This window comes from Myotis lucifugus, unplaced genomic scaffold, assembly GCF_000147115.1.
Source record: "Myotis lucifugus unplaced genomic scaffold, Myoluc2.0 scaffold_30, whole genome shotgun sequence".
NCBI classification, from domain to species: Eukaryota; Metazoa; Chordata; class Mammalia; order Chiroptera; family Vespertilionidae; genus Myotis; species Myotis lucifugus.
Window position 1 is genome coordinate 7,902,175 of NW_005871078.1, and position 13,548 is coordinate 7,915,722.

General features: G+C 42.8%; 1 protein-coding gene across 1 annotated transcript in view; it reads left to right on the plus strand.

Annotated features, from left to right (window-relative positions):
• TMTC1 (transmembrane and tetratricopeptide repeat containing 1) overlaps positions 1–13,548 on the plus strand; it is a 227,269-nt gene that overhangs the window by 186,173 nt on the left and 27,548 nt on the right. The window contains exon 12 of the mRNA XM_023752313.1: positions 11,397–11,505. Coding sequence (XP_023608081.1) covers positions 11,397–11,505 — 109 coding nt within the window. The remainder of the gene's footprint in view (positions 1–11,396; positions 11,506–13,548) is intronic.

The following is a 13,548-nucleotide window of genomic DNA, read 5'->3' on the forward strand; positions in this document are numbered from 1 at the left end:
TTCATTGATTATCCATTACAGACACACATGCAGTCCAAATGCCATGGCATCCGGGACTTTCCACAATCCTGACACCTTCCTCCTTTTCTTTTCCTCTTCCACATTGTGTGAACCCAGAGGCTGGGCCAAACTGAGGACTTGCCAGTGTACAAGAAATACACATGTGCAAACTACAGTTGAGAAAAACATTACAAAGTTTTCAAAGCGAGAACTCCTGTAGTTCATCTGATATATGCTTTATTCTCATTTTTATAAACTTATATTCAGTGTCTTACAAAATGGAGTTATCTGGGAAATGATGAGAATGTTTACCTACTTCCTCAGGACTTGGGAGTTATTTGTATATAAACACATTGCTAATTGTGAAAATATTTTTGTAAGTATCTCTCCCCTACCAAAACCCTGCTCATTCACGCTGTGATTACTAAAGAACTGGGCATGAGTAAGTTGTTTTAAGTCCACAGTGTGGTTTGCAAGGAAAGGTCCCTCTTCTCATTCCTCTTGGCCCTGATGGCTGCAGTAAACCCCGCGGAGGCCGGGAGACAGCCCTGCACAGGATGCGCTGTGCGGGAGAGCATGCTTTAAGGATCCCCTGGTTTTGTTTACATTCCCTTGAAGAAATTGGACTGTCATCATTTTCTTTCCTTGCATACCTATTTCTGACAGAGCGTAACTAAACAGGCTGGACTGCGTTGGGAGGGACAGGAGTTCCCAGCAGTCTCCTCTGTCAGGAAAAGCACTTGTCCCCCTCCTTAACCCTCCTCATCTTTCCCGGCTGCATCTGCAATCTAGTCCCCTTATTCTGTGCTGGGGAATGACTTGGAACAACTCTTGACTAGAAATGTAGCTTAAAGAAGGTACAAATCAATTAAAAGAGAAATGAGGGTTCCCTGCTGGCGTGGCTCAGTAGTGAGCATGGACCTATGAACCAGGAGGTCCAGGTTTGATTCCCGGTGAAGGGCACTGCCTGGTTGAGGCTCCATCCCCAGTTGGGGGCATGCAGGAGGCAGCCAACCAATGATTCTCTCTTATCATTAATGTTTCTATCTCTCTCTCCTCTTCCTTCCTCTCTGAAATCAATAAAAATATATATTTTAAAAAGAGAGAGAAATGAGGGTAATCACTGGAAATTTCTTCTTGCACATAACATCTTATTTTAGGGGGCCAGGCACCTCAACTTTCGATCTTAAATCCTGTAGGAATTCAGCTTTGCCCTGACACGGAGATTGAATGTGGAACATAAGTTGTTAGAGATTATTTAAAGGCTTTCCGATCTAAAACTGCTGGAGAGTCCAGGAGGAGAAGCAGAAGGACAGGAAGAAGAAGGCCTGTCTGTGTGTTTCCTCGGCCTCACACCTGCCTGTGGCCCGCAGGGTCTGTCCGGAGCTGTGGGGAGATGAAGCTTGCCTTGAAGGCTCCCTCCCTTCTTCGTGACCCCTCACCAATTCTGCCAGCCTCCCTCCCAGGGTCCCCTCCCTCTAGCAGGCCCACCATGTTGCCACCTGCCTGCTGGCAGCATTGTAGGGCTCTCTGCCCTCAACCTTTTTGCTGCCTCTCCTTCTCCAAGTGAAAAGAACACTAGTGACTGACAATTGCATGACAAAGTGCTCCTCCTGGCTCAAGAACCTGCCCACTCTGCCACACTCACCGCAGGTCCATCACCTGTAGGCCTCAGTGAGTTTGCGTCTCAGCTCTCCCATGTAGTAGCCTGCAACCTTAGGAAAATGACTTTACTTGCATTGCCTCCCATTACTCGTTTATACACTGGAAATAATACTAGTAACTACATCCTTCGTACGTACTAGACACGAGAATGCATGGAAGTACTTAACATAGGACTTAGCCCCCAGTAAAGATGAAATAAGTTTTAGCGATTTTTAATTATTACTAGCCCAGGGACATAATTTCTCACTTCTAATTTGAAGCTGAACTTCTTAGTATAAAATTAATTATGAATGAGAAGTAGGGAATACATTTTCTTCCCCCGCAGATGAACAGGTCTTAAGGCAATATTCAACCTCCTTGAGACTCCGTTCACTCATGTTTGAAATAAGGGCCGGAACCGGGTGATGCTGTAAAGCTCTCGAGCTGCAAGAATCCGTGGTTTTAACCATGACTCCAAGTTTTTGATCTCTTAACTGAAGTGTCAGTAGAAGAACACAAAGGAACGTGAAGGTCCCTTTTGTCTTCAGAGGCAATCCTTGCATTCGAGCAACATCCTGCCTTTGCTGAGAAAGCAATCCGTGAGGCTGCCCTAGAAATTCCAGGTGGGACTCTGGGTGGAGGGGGAGGGAAAGGAGCCCGTGGACCTAGCATTTCCTGCATCAGCCCACGTGCCAGACACTCTGATGAGCTCACTGCCCGTGAGTGTTTATTTCACCCCCACAGGAACCTGGAGAGGTAGAGATTCATGTGCACATTTCACAGATTGGGCCACTGAGGCTCATGGAGATGGAGCATCTAACCCAAGTCACACAGCGGGTGAGGGCGGAGTCGGGATTTAGGCAGCCGTCAGCCTGAGCCTAAAACCAGGGATGTGCCTTCAACTACACCCTCCAAGGGGCCCTTTACCTGAGGGGTAAGTGAACCCTGTCCACATCAGGCTATTCCCAGCTACCCTCTCCTCCAGGCCCCAGTCTAAGAGCATTATTTCCATACCTTCCTTCAAATCACTGAAGGGCTGAACTTAATAAATATTTGCCTGCACTTTGAAGAGATGCTGGCCTGGGATCATTATCCCCATCCCCTCCCAGCCCACCTCCATGCGCTCGTGGCTCAGAGCTGGCTCCCTACACACAGCAGCCAGGCCACCGTGGGACATGCATCCTGCTTCTGGGGTTCAGGGCAGCGGCCGCTCTGAGCTGATGACAAAGAACATCAAGAGCCATTCACAGGAGCGGAGGAGGAGGGGACTCAGGAGGAGCACGTCCTCAGAACCTGCCTGTGCCCGGTCCTCACATGAGCCGTGTCTCCATCTCTGCTGTGACTAGACAACATCAGAACTTCCCATCGTTCCATCTCCTCAGTGTTCAGCTGGGACACAGGTGTTCACGACAGCCAAAGCCTAACCACTCACCCCACACAGGCGGGCACCCCAGCTGCCTCCCTTTGTTGCCACAGCGACTGAGTCTGATCCTGCAAACCCACCCTGGGAGGAGGGCAGGTGGTCTATTTAATGCTGAGTGTGGATTTGGAGTTCAGGAAAAAGATGCGTTCTTTACCACCACCGCACAATATGAATCCGTCTTCCAGACAGTTCTGTGCAGCTTCCATAAAACGTCAAGCGGAAACACTAGGGTGAACGCCAGTAACCTAGATGCACTATTTCCATTGCATCGCCCAGAGGTGAGCTCAGTAAACTTGATCATAAAAGAGGCATCAGAAAGGATGATCCAATTTTTAAAAGTTCACTGTACAGGAACGATAGTAGTAGAGCCTCAGAAAAATGTTTGCTTTGAAAAGATCGTCTCAGTGGGACAGTTACAATTTGACTTGCATGATTCAGTTTTTCGGAAGAGCTGGAAAGTCTATCAGCCAGCTCCCCTCCCATTAAAAAAAATACTCCTTTCCTTTGTGAAAGCATCAGATTTTGGATCCAACAACAACAAACACCCTAACAAAGAAATAGAAATTAAAAGAGCAGCCCAGCCCTCCAAGTTCACAACTGTGGTTAATGGGAAATTGTACTACTGCCAAGTGGATTGCCAAATCCATTTATTTCTGTTACTGGCATTTCCGAAATTCTCCCAAAATGTCAATACTTTTTCAAAGCAAGCATCTGCTTCCAGTTTAAATGAATGTGTCATGAGATTTTAGACAGGAGTCCAAAAAGTTTTCTAAATTGACACTTAACAGGTCCTTAATTACTTAAAGAAAACGTGGTGAAGTTTTATTTGCTTTTGCTAAATATCTGTCCTTGAGAGAGAGCCAGGAAAGTGAGATGGTGCAAATGTTTTTACTTAACACACCAGAGGAACTGTCTCACTGCTGTAGAACTGAAGGGGAAATTCCCTGTGAAACTACAAATGTTTAATGGCAAGATTTGCACATTATGAACAAGATCTAATTTCTGCTTGATGTTTCTCTTATGGAATCAATGATGAAGATGTTATTGGTTCCAGGAACCCCTTCTCAGGAATCTTAGCCTTTTGGAAGTTCCCGGGGGAAACTTAAGAGAGTGGAATTTTGCTTGCAGCATAGTAGGAGCTTTTTATTTATATGTGATGACTATGTGGATAGCACAGGAGCTAGGACTTGGATGCAAACTAGAGGACATTCACAGCAGAGCTTCTATGAGAGGGAAAACTGCCGCTTCCGATTGCAGTATTCCCCAGTGTACCCCTCCACCTCCAGCCCCGCCACATCGTTGGCCATCCTGAGGTATCGATCAGCTGGCCACGGTGACCTTTCTCTTTGGCTCAGATTGTCCCAGGAGGTCTTCTTTCTCTCTCTTTTTAGGCGTTCTTAATCCTGTAGCAGTTAGCCTTACATCAAGGATCAATTGATCAGGCAAATTCCACATGGTAATCAGTGTCTTAAAGCACAGACTGAAGACCACCTTCAACAGAATTGCCTGAGGGGTTTATTAAGAATACTGACCCAGCCGGTGTAGCTCAGTGTTTGAGTGTCAACCTGTGAACCAGGAGGTCAGGGTTCTATTCCAGTCAGGGCATATGCCTGGGTTGCAAGCTCGATCCCCAGTAGGGAGCTGCAGGAGGCAGCTGATGAATGATTCTCTCTCATCATTGATGTTTCTATCTTTCTGAAATCAATATATATATATTTTTGAAAGAATACTGATTCTAGGGTCCTACCCAGGACGTACTGGACCTTATGAGGCCTGGGATCCTGCATTTTACCAAACACTTAATTATTTTTAAGCACTAAAATTTGAGAACTATTGACTCACAGGAAAGTAAAGATGGAATATTTTAGGTCATGGAGGATTCAGTCATCAGCTGGTGGCTCATTTGAGAGGTAAGGAAGTGCAGGATGCTGAGGGCAAGAGACATTACTTAACCCTGGTGCAGTCTTACTCCCACCTAGTTCCCTCACCTGTCCAGGTGTCCCTGACAGTTCCATCAGTGCCAGTGGAACCCCTAACAGAAGCACTGACTGTCCTCAGGATCCTTAGTGTGACATGAGTTTCCTAAGGGACTCCGTGCCCCTTTGATCCCACAGAAAGTATGCCCATGGCTAAGTGGACGGGGGTATGTACTGAGGTTCACTTGGTCAATGTGTTCACCAGTTATGGATTCCTTCATTCAAGCTTTTTCCACTGAATTCAGAGAAACAGCCTGGGGACTTGGTTACCTAAATCACATGCTTGGTCAATTCAGAGGCACAGGTGCTTTCCCTATTGCCCCCATTCGAATGGACCCATCGATTCAGTGTCAATGGATAACAGAGTAGCTCTTTGTAGATGGGGTTCACATCGACAATGGGCTACTGATTTCCCTAAATAGCTTCTTATAGAGCCAGAGCAAATGCATTGGGAAGTTTTACCACTGTCTCCTGCTGACCCAGTGGGGATCTGTATTGTCAGAATGCATAGGTAATTCCCATTATTAAGGAGTCTCATTGTATCTATCTGAAATTGTTTGCATCTCTTGTTATACCTTTTTACTTGGAAATAACTGCTTAAGCCTTTCTTTTCTAAGAAGCTTTCCTGACTTGGCTGAAGAAGAGTCAAAATTGCTTCTGATTCTTTCCTGCCCTTAGCCATCACCCTTAAAAATGAAGACCCACTGCTTTGGGTGGGTTCACCATTCGCTGAGTGGACTCTGAACTGTGGGCTGCCATGTAGGCCTCCTCAGCTCCGTGTTTGCCTCTGGAATGAGGTTTCCAGGGAAATGCCTCTGTTACTGGTGTTATTTTACATTTCGTACAACGCTGTTTGTTGGTGTACTTAATGATGATTATCATATTAAAAATCAATTGTGATATCAGATATCTAATATCATTCCCATATCTTACCTAATTTTTTGTGAATGGTTTAAAGTGTGAAAGCATATTACTTTTGAGGGAATTTCAAAAACACCGCATTCTGCTTGTTTTAAAAATTAATTGTAAGGAAGGGAGATATAGGTTTCAATGGGTGAATTTTAGAAACATTAAATGAGTTAATAAAAGCCAAAATATACATAGTACCTACTGTGAGCCTGAGACACAGGGAGGTTAAATAATTTGCCTAAAGAAACACAGCTAGCAAATGGTGGAAGTAGAGTCCAAACCCAGTCCTGGATTTTGAGTCTGTGCTTTTAACTACTATGTAGACTTAAGGTAGAGAAGCCACTTAGCAGTGCTTGGTAAGTAAGAAGTGCTCAATGCTGGTAAATGGACACTAAACTTGTAATTTTTTTTTTTTTTATGATTCCAAGCCTTGGGTGCTTCTGCCTTCCTTAGGATCACTTCTATAATATTGAATGAGGTGTAGAAAGAGAGCTATAAAATGGATTACATAATCCTCATCTGTCAAATTTTTATTAGAATAGTGGGAAGTTTATTTCAGGAGAGTTATAAAAAAAATCTAGGACTAAAGAGAATAGTAAAACCATGGCTTTTAAAAAATAATTTAGCAATTATTGAATTTCTACTATGTGCAGATCACTGGGATAGAAGTAAGTAAGATGAATAAGGCATGGGTCCTGTCTATGAAGGAATTTAAAACTGGTCACAGACAGAGTGCACAGCATTTGAGAGAGTGGACACAAAAGTGTGGAGCGTGGACTGCCCATGGGCCTGGTGTTAAAGTAGCTGTGAGCTGTGCGCAAACCACTTGAGCTCTCCAAATCTCAGTTTTGTATTGTTGGGGTGGTGATTGCTAGTATTTACAATAAAGATAATTATGCCTAATTTGCACCGTTTAAAAAGTATTAAAATAAATAATGCAAAGGAATCACTCTGTCCTTAGCAGAGAGTACATTTGCAGCAAACAACTGTTGGAAAACGTGGAGCTTGAAAAACTTGCCTGGTTGGCACGTTCACTGATACACAGGCTTATACCCTCCCGCCGGGGGGCAGTGTTGGGAACCCTTCACATGCTGTGCCTGCCAGGACTTTGGAAGAGAAAAATAATTTGGGGCCCAGTTACTCCTTAGATTGAGCTGAAGAACAAAGAGCAGCTGCTCCTTTGGAGGCCAGGATAGGGCTTCTAACGGTGATTTCCCTAACACCTGTTTTGTTATGGAGATACAAAAAGAAAAGCAAAATATAAAAAAGGTAGCATATGTGTGGTTTCTGGTTTTGTTACATGTTTCGAGCTCTGATGAGGCCATCTTGCTGGGAGCTGGATCTGGATGGCCGTCACTTTCCTGTGGAGAGCTTCCTCTTAAGAGGCCCAACCTCAGAACAGGAAGGTCTTTTGAAAAGCACCCTGCATAGTTTTAAGGTACAGTCAGGCTAGAGAAGGAGTAGGTGCTCTCTTAGGTTCTATAGAAAAGATGTCAAAGGCCACCCAGTCTAGCTGGGCTGACTAGTGGATACCTGGGTATGTTTAAACATTGGTCAGAATTGTATCATAGAGGGTTTTAAACTATAAGTCTACCGGTAGGCAGTAGGATATTAATGAATATTTTTATATAAGGAAATGTGTTGAAAGCCATGCTCTGGGGGGAAATGCTTTCAGAGAGGAAGGGAGAGGGAAAGCGAGAAACATCAATGATGAGAATCATTCATCAGCTGCCTCCTGCACTCCCCCTACTGGAGATGGAGCCAGCAATGTGCCCTGACCTGGCCAAGAATCGAACCATGACCTCCTGGTTCATAAGTCAAAGCTCATCCAGTGGGCCACACCATCTGGGCTTGCCCCTATTTTTTAATATGGGATAAGTATCAGGGAAACATGGGCCATAATGTAAATATGAAAAGGGATGCTATTCAGAAACAGGTTGAAATGAAGTTCAGTTCTCATGTGGTAACTTTATGACCAAGGAGAGTCCCATATGGATGAATTATCTGCCATGTAAGTTACTGTGTCAAAGCCACACCTATTTCATAAATTCCCACCAAAGTGTGAGCAAAGGAGAGACTATAGAAGAAATATATCTTCTATTTCTTTCTATATAAATATGCCTACTATTCTTCTCCCTTTCAGAAACAAAACAGCAATAAAATTACCACATGTGAATTTCTTGGGCTTTTGTAAAAAGCATTGTAAAATATCAGTTAAGGTGGTATGTGCCTCACTCTATTGCAGTGATTCCCAAAGTGGGTGCTACCGCCCCCTGGTGGGCGCTGCAGCGATCCAGGGGGGCAGTGATGGCCACAGGTGCATTTGTTTTAACTTTTTTTGTATTACCTTTCTATTCTGAGTTCAATAAATAGTTTCATAATTTCAAACTTCAATGTTTCTAATTTACACCTTTCTTTACTATATTTTACGAAAAAGGTAGAAACATTAATACATATATCTTTCTGTTTAATTGCTATTAAAATTTAAAAAAAAATTAATTTCCAGGGGGTGCTGAGTAATATTTTTTCTGGAAAGGGGGTGGTAGGCCAAATAAGTTTGGGAACCACTGCTCTATTGGTAGGTAATGACGGATTCTCAAAGGCTCCCATGGAAAAGCAGAATCACCTAAGAGTGCAGAGCCTAGAGAAAATGTCCTGTCTGCCCCCACAGCTGCACCTTGCAGTGCTCATATACTAACGAAATTGTGAAATACAGAGGTTTCCTGAAAGTGTCAGTCAGTCCCTTGAGAGATTCATAGAAATGCAGTTTTTCATAAAGAATCCACATTCCCTATAAGTAACCTTGATGCTAACTTTTCTGTTGTGTCACAAGAATGTTAATGGACGACCTGAAGTATACAGGTTCGTAGACTATATTCAGTCGTAATTAATCGCACTGTGTTCTTATATAAAAGACTTACATTGCCATTCTAACTGATATGAGGCATGACAAATGAAAAATCATTAAATTTTATTATCAAATCGTTGTGTGTGTGCATTTTTCCCCTGCAGATCTTGAAGAATATCCAAGCTAAATTATGTCCTGAGGGACTTAATTTTCAGCCTTAATTTCCTAAGTCCATAACCCCCTTTGGATTTGGAGAGGATTTCCAAATGAATGTTAATAAAGATTTAAAAAATCCTTGGAGGAAGAGTTCTGCTAGCCATGAAATCAATAGTAAAATTACCAGGATTAAAAAATAAGTTTTTTTAAATATATTTTATTAACTTTTTACAGAGAGAACGGGAGAGGGATAGAGAGTTAGAAACATGGATAAGAGAGAAACATCCATCAGCTGCCTCCTGCACACCCCCTATTGGGGATGTGCCTGAAACCAAGGTACATGCCCTTGACTGGAATCGAACCTGGGACCTTTCAGTCCACAGGTCAACACTATCCACTGAGCCAAACCAGTCAGGGCTAAAAAATAAGTTTTTATTTAAGTTGTGCCCCTGGAAGAATACTTCAAGAAATGTTTTAGAATAGAAATGCAGGAGTAAGTACATGTGTGCACTTCTATGGAGCGTTATGGGCACTCGTTAAGTGTTTGTTGACTAAATGAATTAATCAACAAGAAAGCAGCACCAAGAGAGCTGTAAAGCAACTTTTTTATAACCATGCAACTTTCAAGCCACATCCCAAGGACGATCTACTTAAGGACATGGGTGTCACGCTTTGATATTTTGCATCGAGAGGAGCCCAGTAGGAGTTAGCTAGACCCCAATAAAGGGAGGATGTCATGGACAGCCACCTCCCTCAGAGAATAGCCAGCACATCATAGACAGTGATAAATGTTGGTTCAATTGAATAGTTAAATGCAAGGTCTATGCTGGAAACATGACTTTTTTTCCCTCGAGGTCTGTGATAAAAGACTATCTCCCAGGTAAAATCACCTTGTGATATGCTTGCTGCTTCTAACACGTGGAACTCGGACACGGGGAGTCAATATTAGTTTTCCCTCTGTAGAGCTTTGTCCTGCAGAGACTGAAGCTGTAGGGGTTTCATCGCAGGAGCTACTCTCAACTGCCTTTGATAATTCACTGAAATCTCGGCATGGGTACAGATTACCCAGGAATCTGTTTTCAGTGCAGGCTCTGATTCAATGGGTCTGGCTGGAGCCTGAGACTCTGCATTGTTAACAAGCTCCTGAGTGATGCTGACGATACTGGTCCATGAATCACATGTTGAGCAGCAAGGTCGCGGAGGTAGATTTATGAGTAGAGAGAATAAGCGGGAGTGGTGTGATAGACGAGCACTGGCTCTTGACTCAGAAGATGGATTATGTGAATATGATGAGTCACCTGACTCTTCTGAATCCAAATGTTCTCATTAGAGAAAAATGAGTATAATAAGACACTAATACCTGCTGCATGGAATTGTTGTAAGAATAAAATTAATCATGTTATGTGAAAATTTACCAGAGCATATGGTAGATATTCATTGCTGATGAAAACCATTGTTGATTCTAAATAGAAAGAACATAGGCACATGATTCAGCATTGGTAATGGGAAAAGACGGGGGGACCCTTTGGCTTTGCACTCTGTAGTTCCACGAGTTCCAGTCTTCCTTCCACTTCTTTTGCCAGTTACAATATCTGTCACTTAGCAAGGGATCGGTGTTTGTGGAACTGTACTAGCAGCGAAGTTGATCATTGCCAGTGTACATTTTTTTTGCTTCAAAGATATTGATATTAGGGAAATGACCAAGTGTTTCCCCAAGGCACTAAGAGGAGAGAGAATTGTCACCCCAAATAATGGGAATAATGTGGGGGCCTTGAGTCCTTTTTGAACCAGAAGCATAATCCCTGGGAGAAGATTAAAATGAAGAACAAAGATTCAGCCTCAATTCTGCATTAAAATATGATGATAAAATAGCCGATTGTTCTTAGCCAGCCATAGTCACAATATTCCTAATCTTATAAACTATGTGTAAAAAATGTATCTCTCTTAGTTAGAAAAACAAAGACTGACATGGGCAGTTTGGCTGGCTTGTCCCTGATGGGTGGCGTGGCTCGGCCCCCATAAGGCGCCTAGTCCGCAGTGATGCAGCTGGTACTACAGGGCCGCAAGTCATCTTCCACAGCCTCGCTACGGCTCCCGTGCACCCAGGGAAGGTCCCCACATTCCCTCTGAAGGTTTACCTTTCTGGCTAACACACTTGTAAAATATGAAATAACAACTCCCCAAAAGTGCACAGCAGGAAATAGAAGGTAGAAAAATCACTGAATAACCTGCAGCTTCATTTATGTCTTAACATCTCTTTCCACCGAGAATTCAGAGACAGAAACTGTTGACTCGAGACAGTGTTAGTTCAATTCATTTGCAACAACACCCCGAGGGAATCAGTTAATCTTTGCTAACATAAACAGATCTTAAAGTCTAATCAGAAGGTTTCAATAAAGTTTTATTAAAAGATGTCCCTTCTCCCTCTTGTAATCTACAGGTCCCAGGAGAAAAAAGAAGAGGCTGTCACTTTACTGAGAGATTCCATTCGATATGGCCCGGACTTTGCAGATGCGTATTCAAGCCTCGCTTCATTACTGGCTGAGCAGGTGATTGTTTCCATTTCATTTCACTTAATTTTTTTTTCACAGAGTTTTGCTACTGATGGTTGAGTTTATAAGCTCATATTGGACAATTAATCTCTATGTCAGTTTTCTTCTTGACAAAAATCACAAGTGTAGTATTCTCACTCCAGTATTCTCTGTGAGGTGCAGGTGGTCCTTAGACAAAAGTGGTCCGTTGTGCCCTGGCCTGGTGGTTCAGTTGGTTGGAACTTCATTCCATACAACAGATGGTTGTGGGTTTGATTCCTGGGAGGAGCATATACGCGGGCGACCAATCAATGTTTCTCTCTCTCTCTCTCTCTCTCTCTCTCTCAATCAACAAAAACATATCCTCGGGTGAGGGTTTTTTTTAAAAAGTTCATTATAGGCCTTTTGACATATTCTCTATCACTTCAGGACAAAATCTATCAAAAACAATGCACAGTATTTGCTGGTTTTATTACTATTTACTTATCACATTTTTTCTGGGGGAATTGTTAATGTACTGAGATCTCTAAAGTCAATATGGAGCCAATTACCACTCATTTTATAGACCCAGTGTCTTAATATCGGTTAGAAGGTCACAGAGGCTTACAGTACAGGCTCCTGAAACAACATTTCTCTTGGCATCAAAGAGGGGTATCTCATTCCGCTCCTTCTTTTCACCTGTGTCTAAGTGATTTGGTACCACTTCTCCATGTCCTGGATGCCTGCCCCCTGCTATGGGGAAACAAATGTAAGTTGTCTTCTCTAAAATGATGATAAGTTTTGTTGACACACTTAAGTGCCCTCGATAGACAGTAGGTTCTGCTTTCGTGCAATTACCAGATTGTCTTTAAAATCAAACTCAGCATCTTTGAAAGATGCCCTGTACCCTCAGTTGGCTTAAATGTAATGAATGACTTGGTACTACATGTCAGGTTCATAGAGGTGCAATTTGCAGGTTTCACTGGGAAACAAAATTAAAACATTCTGTGAATATTTAAGTATCAGAAATGATAAGTCTAGTTGTCATGCTCTAATACTCTACATATAATGTAGGCGGGCTTTAGCAAAAAGCCCATGTCTAGAATGGGTGATTTTAATGCAGGCTGTAGCACAACATTTAAACTAAAATGATGATGGTGATATTCTAAGATATACTCTGGCAACCTCAGCTGCCTTTGGCTTAAGCTGAAACAGACACAGCAGGGATTTTCTGAGGAAATCATTGGCTCCATCATTATTCCCTTTTCTCACCTCATCCTGGGTCCTTTATTTTGATAAGAAGACCTTTACTCTGCCTATGCCTGACTGGTGGTCTTGCAGCTACTCAGACATGCCAAGCATGCTTCTCACTCAGAACCTTTGCACTAACTGTTCCCTTTGCATGCAACACTTTTCTCTCATATCTTAGTTTCCTTCCCTGTGTCACCCTGGTTTTAGCCCAGACATTACCATATCAGAGAGGTTGTCTGTGACTAACGGTTCTAAATATTAACCTCACACTGCCTGTCTTGTTCTCTATCACCTTACCCTGCCTTACTTTTCCCCATAGTGTTTATCACCACCTCACAGGTATTTATTTGTCTGTGATCCTTCTCCCACCACCAGAATACTTAACTCCATGAGAATGGCTGTCGGGTTTTATTCATGGCTATCTCCCCACATCTGTCACCTTGCATGCAATCAATACATTTTGAGTAAATAAATGAGTCAATATGAACTGAAGAACATGGAGTCCCTCCAATCTAGCACATATTCTAAATTTACTCTTATATTACAAGGGAGGCTGGGCAGGTGGGCCACACTGTTTTGTAGCTGAACTGTGCCTCAGCGTGATGCTCTTGTCCTCCACTGAGGAAGAGCATGTGAAATTGCTCAATTATAACCATCGGGTCGGGGATGGAATTGAGGCCAGCACCTCCTAAAGCATTCAGTGGCTTCTTTATGACATCTCGAGGGAGAAATTTCTCTCATGTTTCAGTATTAGGAAAGGCTAGGCTGTTGAATTGCAAGATTTTTGTTTTCTTTTTAATCTGATGCATGATAAATCTTGCAAATACTAGA